This window comes from Pleurodeles waltl, chromosome 7 (assembly GCF_031143425.1).
Source record: "Pleurodeles waltl isolate 20211129_DDA chromosome 7, aPleWal1.hap1.20221129, whole genome shotgun sequence".
In the NCBI taxonomy this organism is placed as follows: domain Eukaryota; kingdom Metazoa; phylum Chordata; class Amphibia; order Caudata; family Salamandridae; genus Pleurodeles; species Pleurodeles waltl.
The window spans coordinates 1,218,061,156-1,218,074,991 of NC_090446.1; the positions used below are offsets into that span (position 1 = coordinate 1,218,061,156).

General features: G+C 52.5%; 1 protein-coding gene across 4 annotated transcripts in view; it reads left to right on the forward strand.

Annotated features, from left to right (window-relative positions):
- Window positions 1-13,836, forward strand: part of WDR45B (WD repeat domain 45B) — a 217,890-nt gene that overhangs the window by 191,626 nt on the left and 12,428 nt on the right. For all 4 annotated transcript variants that reach the window (XM_069200359.1, XM_069200362.1, XM_069200360.1 and 1 more), the window contains one exon: window positions 10,755-10,840. In XM_069200359.1, coding sequence (XP_069056460.1) covers window positions 10,755-10,840 — 86 coding nt within the window. The remainder of the gene's footprint in view (window positions 1-10,754; window positions 10,841-13,836) is intronic.

Here is a 13,836-nt window from a genome sequence, read left to right on the forward strand (position 1 = left end):
ACTGCTGGTAGTGCCAGTGCTGGTGCCTCATGTGGTGTGTGCAGGTTCCAGGACGTCTCCTGCAGCCTCGGACACTGGGGATGCTGCTGATGTCCGATGTAGTGGCACCGGCTGGGCACGTGGCGGTGCATATGGCGGTGCAGGTGGCGGTGTCTGTGGTGGAGATGCTGCCAGTGTTGCCCGTGGTGCAGGTGTCTGTAGTAGTGGAGGGAGACACCAGGCCGTCTCCAGCAGCCTCGGACGGCTGACCACTGGGGAGGATGCTGGTGACTGTCGTTGTGGCAGCGGCGGTGCAGATGGCGGGGCAGGTGGCGGTGCAGGTGGCGGTCGTTGCGGCGGTGCTTACCATGGTACAGGTTGCTGGCCTGTCAGGAGAAATGGTGCTCACCAGTCCCTCACCAGGAGGCTCCGTTCCCTGAGGTGACTTGCCCTTGCTTTTGTGTCTCTTCCCCACCTTGGTAGTCGCTGCTGGTACCTTGGCACTGTCCTCTTTGGTTTTGGATGAGGCCTTGCTGAGTGGGTGGTGCGTCTTTTCCCTGCTGCATGCCGGCCCCTTCTTAACCTTGGCAGGTGGTGGAATCGGGTGGTCCTTAGCATCGGTATGTGGCACACTGGCAGTCCTGACGGGTGCCCCCTTCGATTCTCTCAGACTTGCAGGGACCACAGCGGATGCCGATTTTGTGGCTGAGGTGCTGGCCCTGGGATCTAGACATCCTGGCCCTAGGGGAAGGACGGCAGGGGAAGGTGTAGGGAAGAGGTCAACATTAGCCAGGAAACGTTTATTTGACACACTGGGATAGGAAGATGGAGGGGGTGTGGGAGTGAAGGAAGAGGTAGTGGTTGTAGGAGGTGTACGTCTGCTGAGTTTCGGTGAAGGTGCATGGGCTGGAGGCCGTTGTGAGGTGGATGGCTGTTAAGTGAATGTGTGCCTGCGTTTGTGTACTTTGGGAGGAGGGCTCACAGACACACTGGGAGAGGACATAGGACGTGTGCATGGTTGTGGGGGTGGTGATTGCTCGTGAGGGGTGTGTTGTGATGGGCGTGCTGGTGATGGAGGCAGTGGCTGATGATGTAGTGCATGCAGGTGTGAGTGGAGACGCTACTGGAAGGGAGGTGGACGAAAAGGAGGAGGGGGACACAGTGGAGGAAGTGGATGTTGGTATGTGTGCATGGGTATGGTGCTTGTGTGAGTGCCTGTGTGATAATGTGTGGTGCTTATGTTTTCCTGAGCCACTTTTGTGGGTTGATGTGTGTGCATGCTGGTCTGAAGGTGTGCTTGGGATAGGCTGAGATAGAGGGGATTGGGTCTGGGTAGTGGAAGTTGGAGGGGGAGGCTGGACACAGGGACAATGGCTGCCATCAGTGCTGAGGCCAGAGCCTGAAATGCTCTCTGTTGGGCCGCCATGCCAGAATGAATGCCCTCCAGGTATGCATTTGTTTGTTGCAAATGCCTCTCAACACCCTGGATGACATTCAGAATGGTTGACTGCCCAGCAGTGAGGGATCTCAGGAGGTCAATAGCCTCCTCACTGAGGGCAGCAGGGCTGACTGGGGCTGTGCCTGTGGCGAAGGAGATGCCCACCTTCCTGGGTGAGCGAGCATGGGAAACACGCTGAGGGGCTGCTGGGAGGGCAGTGCTGGTGGGGGGGTGGCGGCTGTACCTGTTGTTGGGGTGGGCACAGAGGTGTCCGCCACCTCCAGGGAGCTTCCATCAGCGGAGGAGTCGCCGTCACTGGTATCCCCTCCTGTCCCTGTCGTAGAGGTCCCCTCGCCCTCCGTCCCACTAGTGCCTTGACCCTCAGTGGATTCACCCTCATGGGCCATGTGGGATGCAGCTCCCTCCATCGCCGGTGCCTCTGCTCCTCCGCCACATGATGCTAATGCACACATGGACAGGGTGACAAAACAAGAAGGGGGGGGATAGACAGAGGATACACATGGTCAATGCCAGCAACACGGCTACCGTTGGCGTACACAACACACACTGAGCTTCCCTATGCACTAGGCCATGCCCAACCACTCACTAAGGTATTCACCAGCCCATGGGGTACAATGCCTAACGCCAGCACCTACACACCTGACACCCACAGACCCGGCCCAGTAGTAGTTGGCCACTTGTACCATTGGGGTAGGGGTGCTTCAGAGCCTGCAAACAAGGGACCTATCCTGGCATGATCGCCCTGGCCTAGGGGCACCCACAGCCCACATCCCCACCCAGCTTTTTCCTAAAGCGTGCAAAGTCAGCTTTCTGAAACTGTACTCACCCCCTTGTGGCTGCTGTGATGCCCTCAAGCGCCCATCCAACTCCGGATAGGCCACCGCCAGGATGCAGAACATCAGGGGGGTCATGGTGTCATGTTGCGACGGGCACCCCTTGCACGCTGGGAGGCCAGCCCCAGCTGGGCCTCCGCCGCCTTCTTGGTCCAGCGGCGCAGGTCCTCCCATCTCGTGTGGCAGTGGGTGCTCCTCCTGTGATAGACCCCCAGGGTCCGCACCTCCTTGGCGATGGCACGCCAAATACCCTTCTTCTGGTGGGCGCTGACCTAGAGGGAAAAGACAGTGGAAAATATAATTACTCACCCGCCTGGACCATCAGACTCATTGCCCACCAGTTCCCACCCATGCCCTGACGCACATACACTGACCACCCCTCATGCAGCATTCAGGCCAGGACTCCTTAGCATCCCCCAACATGTGGCTTACATCCACACCACTCCAAACAGGCATTGCCCACGCATCATGCTCACAGTGTACTCACCTGTTTGTCTGGAGGACCGTAGCGTAACGTGTACTGGGGGAGGACCCCATCCACCAGTTTCTCCAACTCCTCCGCAGTGAAGGCAGGGGCCCTTTCCCCAGACACTCTAGCCATTGTCGCTTCCAGACTCAGGTCACAGCAGCACTTGCAGTGTAGGTCCTCTCCTGTTGAGGGTCAGGTAGCAAGTGAGTGAATAGGTAGGAAATGGCGGTGACGTCCGCGGCGGTGCATACCGTCACCGCCGGCTTACATCGCTATTGGCTCCTGGAACCCATAGGGCCCAATGATAACCAATGCGGGGTTGCGCAGCGGTCTTTGACCGCCTACCGCAACGCTGCACAACGCCAGTGCAGTTACCTTATTTCCCCTTGTCCCTGCCCACAGGTCAGGCAGACCCATTTCAGGGGGGCACCTAACTGCATATTGGCACATATACTGACTCTCGATTACACACACTGCTTCTGTGACATGAATGCAAACACAGTTGTGCTATCTATGTGGTAAATTACCTTCTGCTCACCGTTCTCCTCCATAGGCTACAACCGGTGAGGCAGCATATGAGATGGTGGCATCCTCTGGTGTACAGACCCCTGGTGGACCTGTCCACAATGGAGGACAGACACGTTATAATCACATACAGATGTGATCATGCCACAATCCAAGACATATGGACATATCCCCAACATCATTGGTGCCATTGATGGTACACATGTGACATTTGTCGCCCCCCCGCAGAAATGAACAGGTCTACAGGAATAGAAAAAGCTATCATTCTATGAATGTGCAGATGGTGGGTTTGGCGGACCAGTACATCTCCCATGTGAATGGCAAATATCCTGGCTCTGTGCATGACGCCTATATCTTGAGAAATAGCTGCATCCCTTATGTGATGGGCCAACTCCAGAGGCACAGGGTGTGGTTAAAAGGCGGATTATTGAGAGGACCTTCGGCCTCCTGAAGGCCAGGTTCCGGTGCCTCCATCTGACAGGTTGATCCCTGTACTACTCACCCAAGACGGTGTGCCAGATCATCGTGGCATGCTGTATGTTGCACAACCTGGCATAGAGACGCCAGGTGCCTTTCCTGCTGGAAGATGAGCCTGGTGATGGTCTTGTGGCAGCGGTGAAGCCTGTGGACAGTGAGGAAGAGGAGGCAGTGGAAGACGATGTGGACAACAGAACAAACATTATACAGCAGTACTTCCAGTGACACACAGGTAAGAGACTGTAACTCCTCTTCACATTTCAGTATACTTTAGGACATTGTACAAGGCAGCCTCTTACCCTCTGTGTATGGCCACTGACTGTTCCCTTTGGGTTTCCTTTTCAGATCTGTGTACCCCATTCTGGCTTCTGCTATGTGTACTGCTGCCCACCATCTGTCATACATTGGTATAATTCAATGAACATAGATGTTGAAATGCTTTGGGAATGTAGTAAGAATACATCTTTCGAATCAGTACACTGACTCCAGTATGGTTTATGTTTCAATGGTGTTTATTTTATGTGGTAAATAGTATGGGAGTACGTGCAAGGGGCTGGGGTGATGGTGGAGGAAGGTCCATGGTAGAGTCCAGTCTCTTGGTATCACAGGTGCATTGTCCAATGTGGCATAGGAAGGTGAGTAATGGCAGTTCAAGGTGGACAGGGTGACAGAGTAGGACAGAAGGGTGACAATCAGGAGAGTCCTATTTCCTGGTGGGGGTCTTGGCAATGTTCTCTGTCTTCTGCCTGGATCGCAGGGACCGTTTGCGGGGTGGTACTCCTTCTGCAGGGGGTGGGGTGCGGGTGGCCTGTTGTTCCTGTGGCGGGGCCTCCTGTCCACTAGCGCTGGCGGAGGAGGAAGGCTGTTCATCGGTTTGGCTAGTGTCAGGGGCCCTTTGTTGTGCCACTGCCTCCCTCATGGTCTTGCCCATGTCAGCCAGCACCCCTGCTATGGTGACCAGGATGGTGTAGATTTTTGTGAGGTCCTCCCTGTTCCCCAGGTACTGTCCCTCCTGCAGCCGCTGGGTCTCCTGCAACTTGGCCAGTACAGTGCCCATGGTCTCCTGGGAATGGTGGTATGCTCCCATGATGTTTGAGAGTGCCTCGTGGAAGGTCAGTTCCCTTGGCCTGTCCTCCCCCTGTCGCACAGCAGTCCTCCCAGCTTCCCTGTTGTCCTGTGCCTCTGCCCCCTGAACCGTGCGCCCACTGCCACTGACCCCAGGTCCCTGATTGTCCTGGGTTTGTGGGGTTGCCTGGGGTCCCTGTAGTGGTGGACACACTGCTGATTGACGTGTCCTGGGGACAGTGGCATGGGCCCGCTGGGTGGGTGCTGTGGCGGCGTTTCCTGAGGGGGGAGGCTCTGTGGTGTGTTCGGACTGTGGCAGGGTAAGCAACTGTCCAGGGGTCCCTGATGGGCCAGGTTGGTCATTATGATCCAGGCATGCAGAGCTGCTGTCACCACTGTGGGCCTCTTCTGTGGGGGGACTGGATGTAGCTGGCACCTCCTCTCCAGTGACGTTTGGTAGGGGTTCTGTTGGGATGCAAATGCATTGTTTTTGTATTTATGTGTGCCATCTTGTGCAATGGGTGTATTTCCCTAGTATAATTGTGGTTTCCCTGTCACATTGGCCTTGTGTGATTGCTGATTGTGTGGGCTGGGTGAGTCTCTCTACTGGGCATGCTGTGGTGATGGGTGTCCATGCATTGTGGTTGCATGCAGGACTTGGTATTGGGATGTGTGGGTTGTGATGGTGGGGTAGATGTGAGGTGATGGAGTGATGGGAATGAAGGTACTGGTGGGGGTATGTATTGGCATGCAGGTAGGGGGGATAAAGTAGTGAAAAATTTGACTTACCAGAGTCCAGTCCTCCTGCTACTCCTGCGAGGCCCTCAGGATGCATGATCGCCAAGACGTGCTCCTCCCATGTTGTTAGTTGTGGGAGAGGAGGTGGGGGTCCACCGCCAGTCCTCTGTACAGCAATCTGGTGTCTTGAAACCACGGAACGCACCTTCCCCCGTAGGTCATTCCACCTCTTCCTGATGTCATCCCTGGTTCTTGGATGCTGTCCCACGGCGTTGACCCTGTTGACGATTCTCCACCATAGCTCCACCTTCCTTGCAATGGACGTCTGCTGCACCTGTGATCTGAATAGCTGTGGCTCTACCCGGATGATTTCCTCCACCATGACCCTTAGCTCCTCCTCAGAAAACCTGGGGTGTCTTTGAGGTTCCATGGATGTGCTGTGAGTGATATGTGTGAGGTAATGTGTGGGGTGATGTGTTGTGATGTATACTGTGATGTGTGTTGATGGTGTATGAGTGATGGTGTTCTGTGCCTCTAATTGGGTGTGTACTCTTTGCTTGTCTCTCTGTGCTTGCTATCTTTTTTTTGGTTGTAAGGGATTGTGGGTATTGTGGGTGTGTGTTTTATAGTGGTGTGAGTGTGTGGGTGTGGTGTGTGTATGTGTGTCAGGTGTGTGTAGTTTGAATTGTCCAATGTGGTGGTGTTTTGTAAATGTGTGTGTATTTTGAGCGCGGCGGTGTGTACCGCCAATGGTTTACCACGGTTGAACGACCGCCGCATTGATTCGTGGGTCGTGATACTGCAGGCGTGTTCCTGTTGGCATAATGGTGTGGGTTTTGCTATCGCCAGTTTATCACTGACCTTTGGTGTGGCAGACTTGTGTGGATGTCTGTATTGTGGCGGTATTCTCTGTGTGGCTCATAATACCCGTGGCGGTGATACGGTATCTTGGTGGCCGTCGGTACGTCAGTAAGCGGATTTTACCACCAGGGTTGTAATGAGGGCCATTGTTTTGGGGAAATGCATTTTGGGAACTATTGTCGCTGACAAATATTGGCACACTTTATGGGGGATATTGCAAAATATAACCGTTCCTTGTCTCGAAGGACAATCTCTTTGATTGGTATCTATACCCTACTAACTAAACAAACTGAAGAAATTCTTCCCCACCACCTCCGATTTATGCTGGAGAGGGTGTGGTCTTCTAGGGGACTTTACTCACATCTGGTTGTACTTCCCACACAGACCATTTTGGAATGATATACTGGCACAAATTAAAGACACACTGGGCTATTCAGTACCAGATACACTAGAGTTTGTCCTTCTAGGCCTGAGAAATGATACCTTCTGTAGACAGACATATATCAACAGAGCCATTATGTGCTGTGTTTAGGCCCCAGGAAGATGGCCGTAGTGGCAGCATGGAAAAGGGACGCCCCAGCAATTATGCAATGCCATGGCTGCCTTTGCAAGGTCTCATTATGGGAAAAAATGTCAGAAATCTTCTCCAATGACTTAAAAAACTTTGAGTTTGCATGGGGACCACTAATATCGTATTTATCTAGGGGCTTACTGCTCTCGGCTTGCAGCACGCGAACAAGGGCGCTTCATCTATTTCAGTTCTAGATCTGATGCAACATCCCTCCGTCGCACCCCATCCCTTTATTACTCCCAATATTTACCGCGTGGCTACACCAGTTGTCAAAGCTTCTCCCTTGTAAATTGCAATTACATGAGAAGACACTCAATCACACTAAAACCCATTAGTTTGCTCTTTCCTTTTTCACCTTTTTTTTTTTAATTTATTTTACTGTGCTGTTATTGATTATGATGCATAATGTTACATTGCAGATGCTATTCAAATGCAGTGTACTTTTGGAATGGATTCCCTCATTGTGTTGCAAACTGTTTCCTCAAAGATGCTACAAATTGTACGGGGGTGATCACTATTGTTTAAATATTACTGGATATTTATATACCTAAAATGCAATAAAAACAAGTTTGATATAAAAAGCAGGTAGGGCGGGAGAAGAGTATGGTATATGTTAAGCTTGCCTTTCAGAGACCACTGGAATTGATACTAGATTCTTATTCAGAATGTCAGTAGGCATCAAAATATTGTCACATCCCACCCTTGCCTGTGGAAGGTTGATAAGGTGTAGGTCCAATTTAGGGCCTGATTTAAATATTGACAGACTGGTTACTCCATCACAACAGTGACAGACATCCCATCTGCTGAAATCTAAATCTCGTAGAATACAATGGTGTAAGGAAATGGCTCCCTGTTGCAATTACCCCCCACTTTTTGCCTGATACTGATGCTGACTTGACTGAGGAGTGTGCTGGGACCCTGCTAACCAGGCCCCAGCACCAGTGTTCTTTCACCTAAAATGTACCATTGTCTCCACAATTGGCACAACCCGGGCACCCAGGTAAGTCCCTTGTAACTGGTACCCCTGGTACCAAGGGCCCTGATGCCAGAGAAGGTCTCTAAGGGCTGCAGCATGTCTTATGCCACCCTAGGGACCCCTCACTCAGCACAGACACACTGCTTGCCAGCTTGTGTGTGCTAGTGGGGATAAAACGACTAAGTCGACATGGCACTCCCCTCAGGGTGCCATGCCAACCTCACACTGCCTATGGCATAGGTAAGTCACCCCTCTAACAGGCCTTACAGCCCTAAGGCAGGGTGCACTATATCACAGGTGAGGGCATAGGTGCATGAGCACTATGCCCCTACAGTGTCTAAACAAAACCTTAGACATTGTAAGTGCAGGGTAGCCATAAGAGTATATGGTCTGGGAGTCTGTCAAAAACAAACTCCACAGCTCCATAATGGCTACACTGAATACTGGGAAGTTTGGTATCAAACTTCTCAAAATAATAAACCCACACTGATGCCAGTGTTGGATTTATAAAAAAATGCACACAGAGGGCATCTTAGAGATGGCCCCTGTATTTTACCCAATTGTTCAGTGCAGGACTGACTGGTTTGTGCCAGCCTGCTGCTGAGAGACGAGTTTCTGACCCCACGTGGTGAGGGCCTTTGTGCTCTCTGAGGGCAGAAACAAAAGCCTGCTCTGGGTGGAGGTGCTTCACACCTCCCCCCTGCAGGAACTGTAACACCTAGCAGTGAGCCTCAAAGGCTCAGGCTTTGTGTTACAATGCCCCAGGGCACTCCAGCTAGTGGAGATGCCCGCCCCCTGGACACAGCCCCCACTTTTGGCGGCAAGTCCAGGAGAGATAATGAGAAAAACAAGGAGGAGTCACCCACCAGTCAGGACAGCCCCTAAGGTGTCCTGAGCTGAGGTGACCCCTGCCTTTAGAAATCCTCCATCTTGATTTTGGAGGATTCCCCCAATAGGAATAGGAATGTGCCCCCCTCCCCTCAGGGAGGAGGCACAAGGAGGGTGTAGCCACCCTCAAGGACAGTAGCCATTGGCTACTGCCCTCCCAGACCTAAACACACCCCTAAATCGAGTATTTAGGGGCTCCCAGAACCTAGGTAACTAGATTCCTGCAACCTAAGACGCAGAAGGACTGCTGAGCTTAAAAACCTGCAGAGAAGACGGAGACACCAACTGCTTTGGCCCCAGCTCTACTGGCCTGTCTCCCCACTTCTAAAGACACTGCTCCAGCGACGCGTTCCACAGGGTCCAGCGACCTCTGAAGCCTCAGAGGACTACCCTGCATCTAGAAGTACCAAGATCTCCCGAGGACAGCGGCCCTGCTCCACAAAGACTGCAACTTTGCAACAAAGAAGCAACTTTGAAACAACACACGTTTCCCGCCGAAAGCGTGAGACTTGGCACTCTGCACCCAACGCCCCCGGCTCAACTTGTGGAGAACAAACACTACAGGGAGGACTCCCCGGCGACTGCGAGCCCGTGAGTAGCCAGAGTTGACCTCCCTGAGCCCCCACAGCGACGCCTGCAGAGGGAATCCCGAGGCTCCCCCTGACCGCGACTGCCTGCTTCAAAGACCCGACGCCTGGTAAGGACACTGCACCCGCAGCCCCCAGGACCTGAAGGATCCGACCTCCAGTGCAGGAGCGACCCCCAGGTGGCCCTCTCCCATCTCCAGGTGGTGGCTACCCCAGGCCCCCCCCACCCCCCTTGCCTGCCTGCATCGCTGAAGAGACCCCTTGGTCTCCCATTGAATCCTATTGCGAACCCGACGCCTGTTTGCACACTGCACCCAGCCGCCCCGTGCCGCTGAGGGTGTACTTTTTGTGTTGACTTGTGTCCCCCCCTGTGCCCTACAAAACCCCCCTGGTCTGCCCTCCGAAGACGCGGGTACTTACCTGCTGGCAGACTGGAACCGGGGCACCCCCTTCTCCATTGAAGCCTATGTGTTTTGGGCACCACTTTGACCTCTGCACCTGACCGGCCCTGAGCTGCTGGTGTGGTAACTTTGGGGTTGCTCTGAACCCCCAACGGTGGGCTACCTTGGACCCAACTTTGAACCCTGTAGGTGGTTTACTTACCTGCAAAATCTAACAAACACTTACCTCCCCCAGGAACTGTTGAAAACTGCACTGTGTCTAGTTTTAAAATAGCTTATTGCCATTTGTGTGGAAAATATATATACTATTTTGCTAATTCAAAGTTCCTAAGTGAAATACCTTTCATTTAAAGTATTGTTTGTAAATCTTGAACCTGTGATTCTTAAAATAAACTAAGAAAATATATTTTTCTATATAAAAACCTATTGGCCTGGAATTGTCTTTGAGTGTGTGTTCCCCATTTATTGCCTGTGTGTGTACAACAAATGCTTAACACTACCCTCTGATAAGCCTACTGCTCGACCACACTACCACAAAATAGAGCATTAGAATTATCTCTTTTTGCCACTATCTTACCTCTAAGCGGAACCCTTGGACTCTGTGCATGCTATTTCTTACTTTGAAATAGTACTTACAGAGCCAACTTCCTACAAATGGTATTTAGATTTTAGAGAATGGGATATCTGTGAACATTGTGACGGAGTAACCTGTCCCCCAATATCTAAATCAGGCGCTTAATCGGATGTGCTTCTGGCCCACGAATCAAAAGTCAGGCTGGTGTCCCACAAAGACCATTCTTTAAACCTTTGTTGACAAATCATATGAGATTCAGTATACTAATGCTTTATGCTTTTTGTTTTTATGAGGTGAAAGCATTACACAGTAGAACAGCCTTTTGTCAATCACATTTTGCTTTCTTTCCAGGGGACCCTTGTACGAATTTTTGATACTTCATCTGGGCAGTTAATCCAGGAGCTACGAAGGGGGTCGCAAGCTGCAAGTATTTATTGGTAAATATTGAAAATTAGTGTGCTAAGATTAGTATTGTGATTTGTTTACTTACAGGACTGCTTTTCCAGTTATAAACATTCTAGATTTTTAAACAAAGATTTACAATTTCACCTTTAGAATTAGGCTTATCTGATAGAGACTTATAGTTGCAGATTCCTTACCTTAGAATTTTCCCCCAGGCGTCAGACTGGATCTGGAGATTTTTTTCTTCAAGTAATACCCTTGCACATCGGTAGGTGGCGTCGGTCGACTCCGCCAGCGTCGCTGGTATCGTAGTCGCCGTGATGATGTTGGGAGTACTACATAGATGATGTCAGTTCTTTTCTTTCTGTGCCATGTGCTGATCCAGAGGGAGCTACCCTTGGTCATCTTTTGACCGACTGACTCTTTTGTTGACTTTTTATTAGTTTTTGGTGCGTTGAGGGATGTCCCCGAAGACCGGTTTCAAACCGTGCGAGGACTGTCACCGCATGATGTCGGTGACGGATCTGCATCGAGTCTGTTTGTGGTGCCTGGAGCGCGACCACAACCCAAAGTCGTGCTCTGAGTGCAGGACCATGTACCTGAAGGCCTTGAGGGAGTGGCCCTCAAGCTTATGGCGGCCCAGCACTCGACTCCGTGTAGGTCCTGGTCTTACTCGGGGAGAAGGTCTTGAGACCGGTCGCTGACCATGAAGTCTTCGTGTCAAGGTAAGAAGAAGAAGAAGTCGAAGAGATCCAGTCATCCTTCGACTTTGCCTCGTCGCTCGGCTGATGCGATGCGGGAGGAACATCGACGCTCGAGGCCTCCGTGTTCGGAGCCTGCTTCTGGGTCTGCACCGCGCACTCAGAGTTTCCGGGAGTTGGGGTGACTCTTGCCCAATTAAAGGAGTTTTATGAGGCCATGCACCTCATTTTTGGGCAGCCCGACTGCGCTGAGGTGCCTTCGGGCCCAAGAGGTTCGTCGAAGGGGCCTTCGGGTTCCTCGCCAGTGGCTCCAGCTCTGGCCACCGAAGTCCCCCATCCGGATCCGCTCTCAGGTCCGCACCGGTCATACCATTGAGGCCTTCCCCAGCGCCAGTTCGATTGTAGACCCTCGTGACGTCGGTAGTGCCCACCATTGACGTCGACCTGATCCCCGATGACTCAGAGTCGGTCCTGTGTCGGCCGACACGCCTCCTTCTTCGATGGGGCCTATTCACCCCAGGCTGGATTCTGACCCTTATTTTTATAGGTGCAAATTCGGGGAAGGATTCCAGGGGTCCCTGGACCCTTATGAATACCAGGATAACCCTAACTTGGACTGGGCACAGGAGTTGGGCGAGGCCAGTGGTCTGGATATCTCTCCAGACGCTGGCATGCTGTCTCCTCCTACCGTGGCTACGGTGGAGGCAGCAACTTATTCCATGGTGGTCAGTAGGGCGGCTGAGGTCCTCGGCTTTGAGCTACCTACTGTTCAGGTCTGGTCTAATCTGACGTAGGTGCTTTAACCAGGGGCGTCCACATCTGAGCCTCTTCTTCCATTCAATGAAGCCCTCACCGATATCCTTTTGGTTACTTGGTCCAGACTGAATACAGGGGCTCCTGTGAACAGGACTATTGCACGCTGCCATCCGCCTGCCCCGAACGACCCTAAATTCCTGTCCCAGCACCCCACGTCTGAGAGCCTTGTCATCCAGGCATCCTCATCCTCGGGCTCATTCCCTTCCGCACCTCTGAATAGGAAATCAAAAAGGCTGGAACAATTTGGGAAGAAGATGTTTTCTTCCTCCAGTCTCGTACTGCGATCAGTGAACACCGCATGCCTTTAGGGCCGCTACACCCACTCTGTCGGATACGGTCACGCAAGTTCTGCTGCAGATACTGGAGGAGGCTCGTGCTGTCATCTCCAAAGCTGTCACCGAAGGGAGAGACGCAGCAAAGTTAACTATCATATGTGAGCTGGACACGACCGACTCTCTAGGTAGATCGGTTGCGACGACGGTGGCCTTGAGGCACCACATCTGGTTACGTACATCTGGTTTCTCAGGGGATGTCCAACAGACTCTCATGGATATGCCCTTTGATGGCTCCCGTCTCTTTGGAGACAAGGCGGACTCGGCTTTGGAGAGGTTCAAGGACTCCCGGGCTACCGCTCAATCTCTTGGCCTTTCCACTGCCCCTCAGCCCCAACAGTCAGCCTTTTGCCCCTTTTATGGCCACGGAACAGACTCCCTGTTGTGTCCCTTTCCCAGCCACTGTGCCACCCATGCTGTTCAGCTGCTGCGTGGCCGGGGATGAGGATTCCCACGTGATCCTGGGGCAGGAAACTGGAGGTCTGCCCAGTGCACCTCTGCATCTGCTGCAGCCCCCAAACCCTCCTAGTCTGTCCCCTCACTCTGGTCCAGTTGATGGCAGGATTCACCACCACCTGCCCCACTGGGAATCCATCACTAAGGGCAGGTGGGTTTTGCAGAACATTCGAAGGGGCTACTCCTTCCTGTAAGGAAATGCCTCCTTGGCATGGCTACCCCCTAACTTTATACCTTTGCTGATGCTAAGTTATGATTTGAAAGTGTGCTGGGACCCTGCTAACCAGGCCCTAGCACCAGTGTTCTTTCCCTAAACTGTACCTTTGTCTCCACAATTGGCACAACCCTGGCACTCCGGTAAGTCCCTTGTAACTGGTACCCCTGGTACCAAGGGCTCTGATGCCAGGGAAGGTCTCTAAGGGCTGCAGCATGTCCTATGCCAGCCTGTGGACCCCTCACTCAGCACATGCACACTGCCTCTCAGCTTGTGTGTGCTGGTGGGGAGAAAATGACTGAGTCAACATGGCACTCCCCTCAGAGTGCCACGCCAACCTCACACTGCCTGTGGCATAGGTAAGTCACCCCTCTAGCAGGCCTTACAGCCCTAAGGCAGGGTGCACTATACCACAGGTGAGGGCATATGTGCGTGAGCGCTATGCCCCTACAGTGTCTAAGCAAAACCTTAGACATTGTAAGTGCAGGGTAGCCTAAGAGTATATGGTCTGG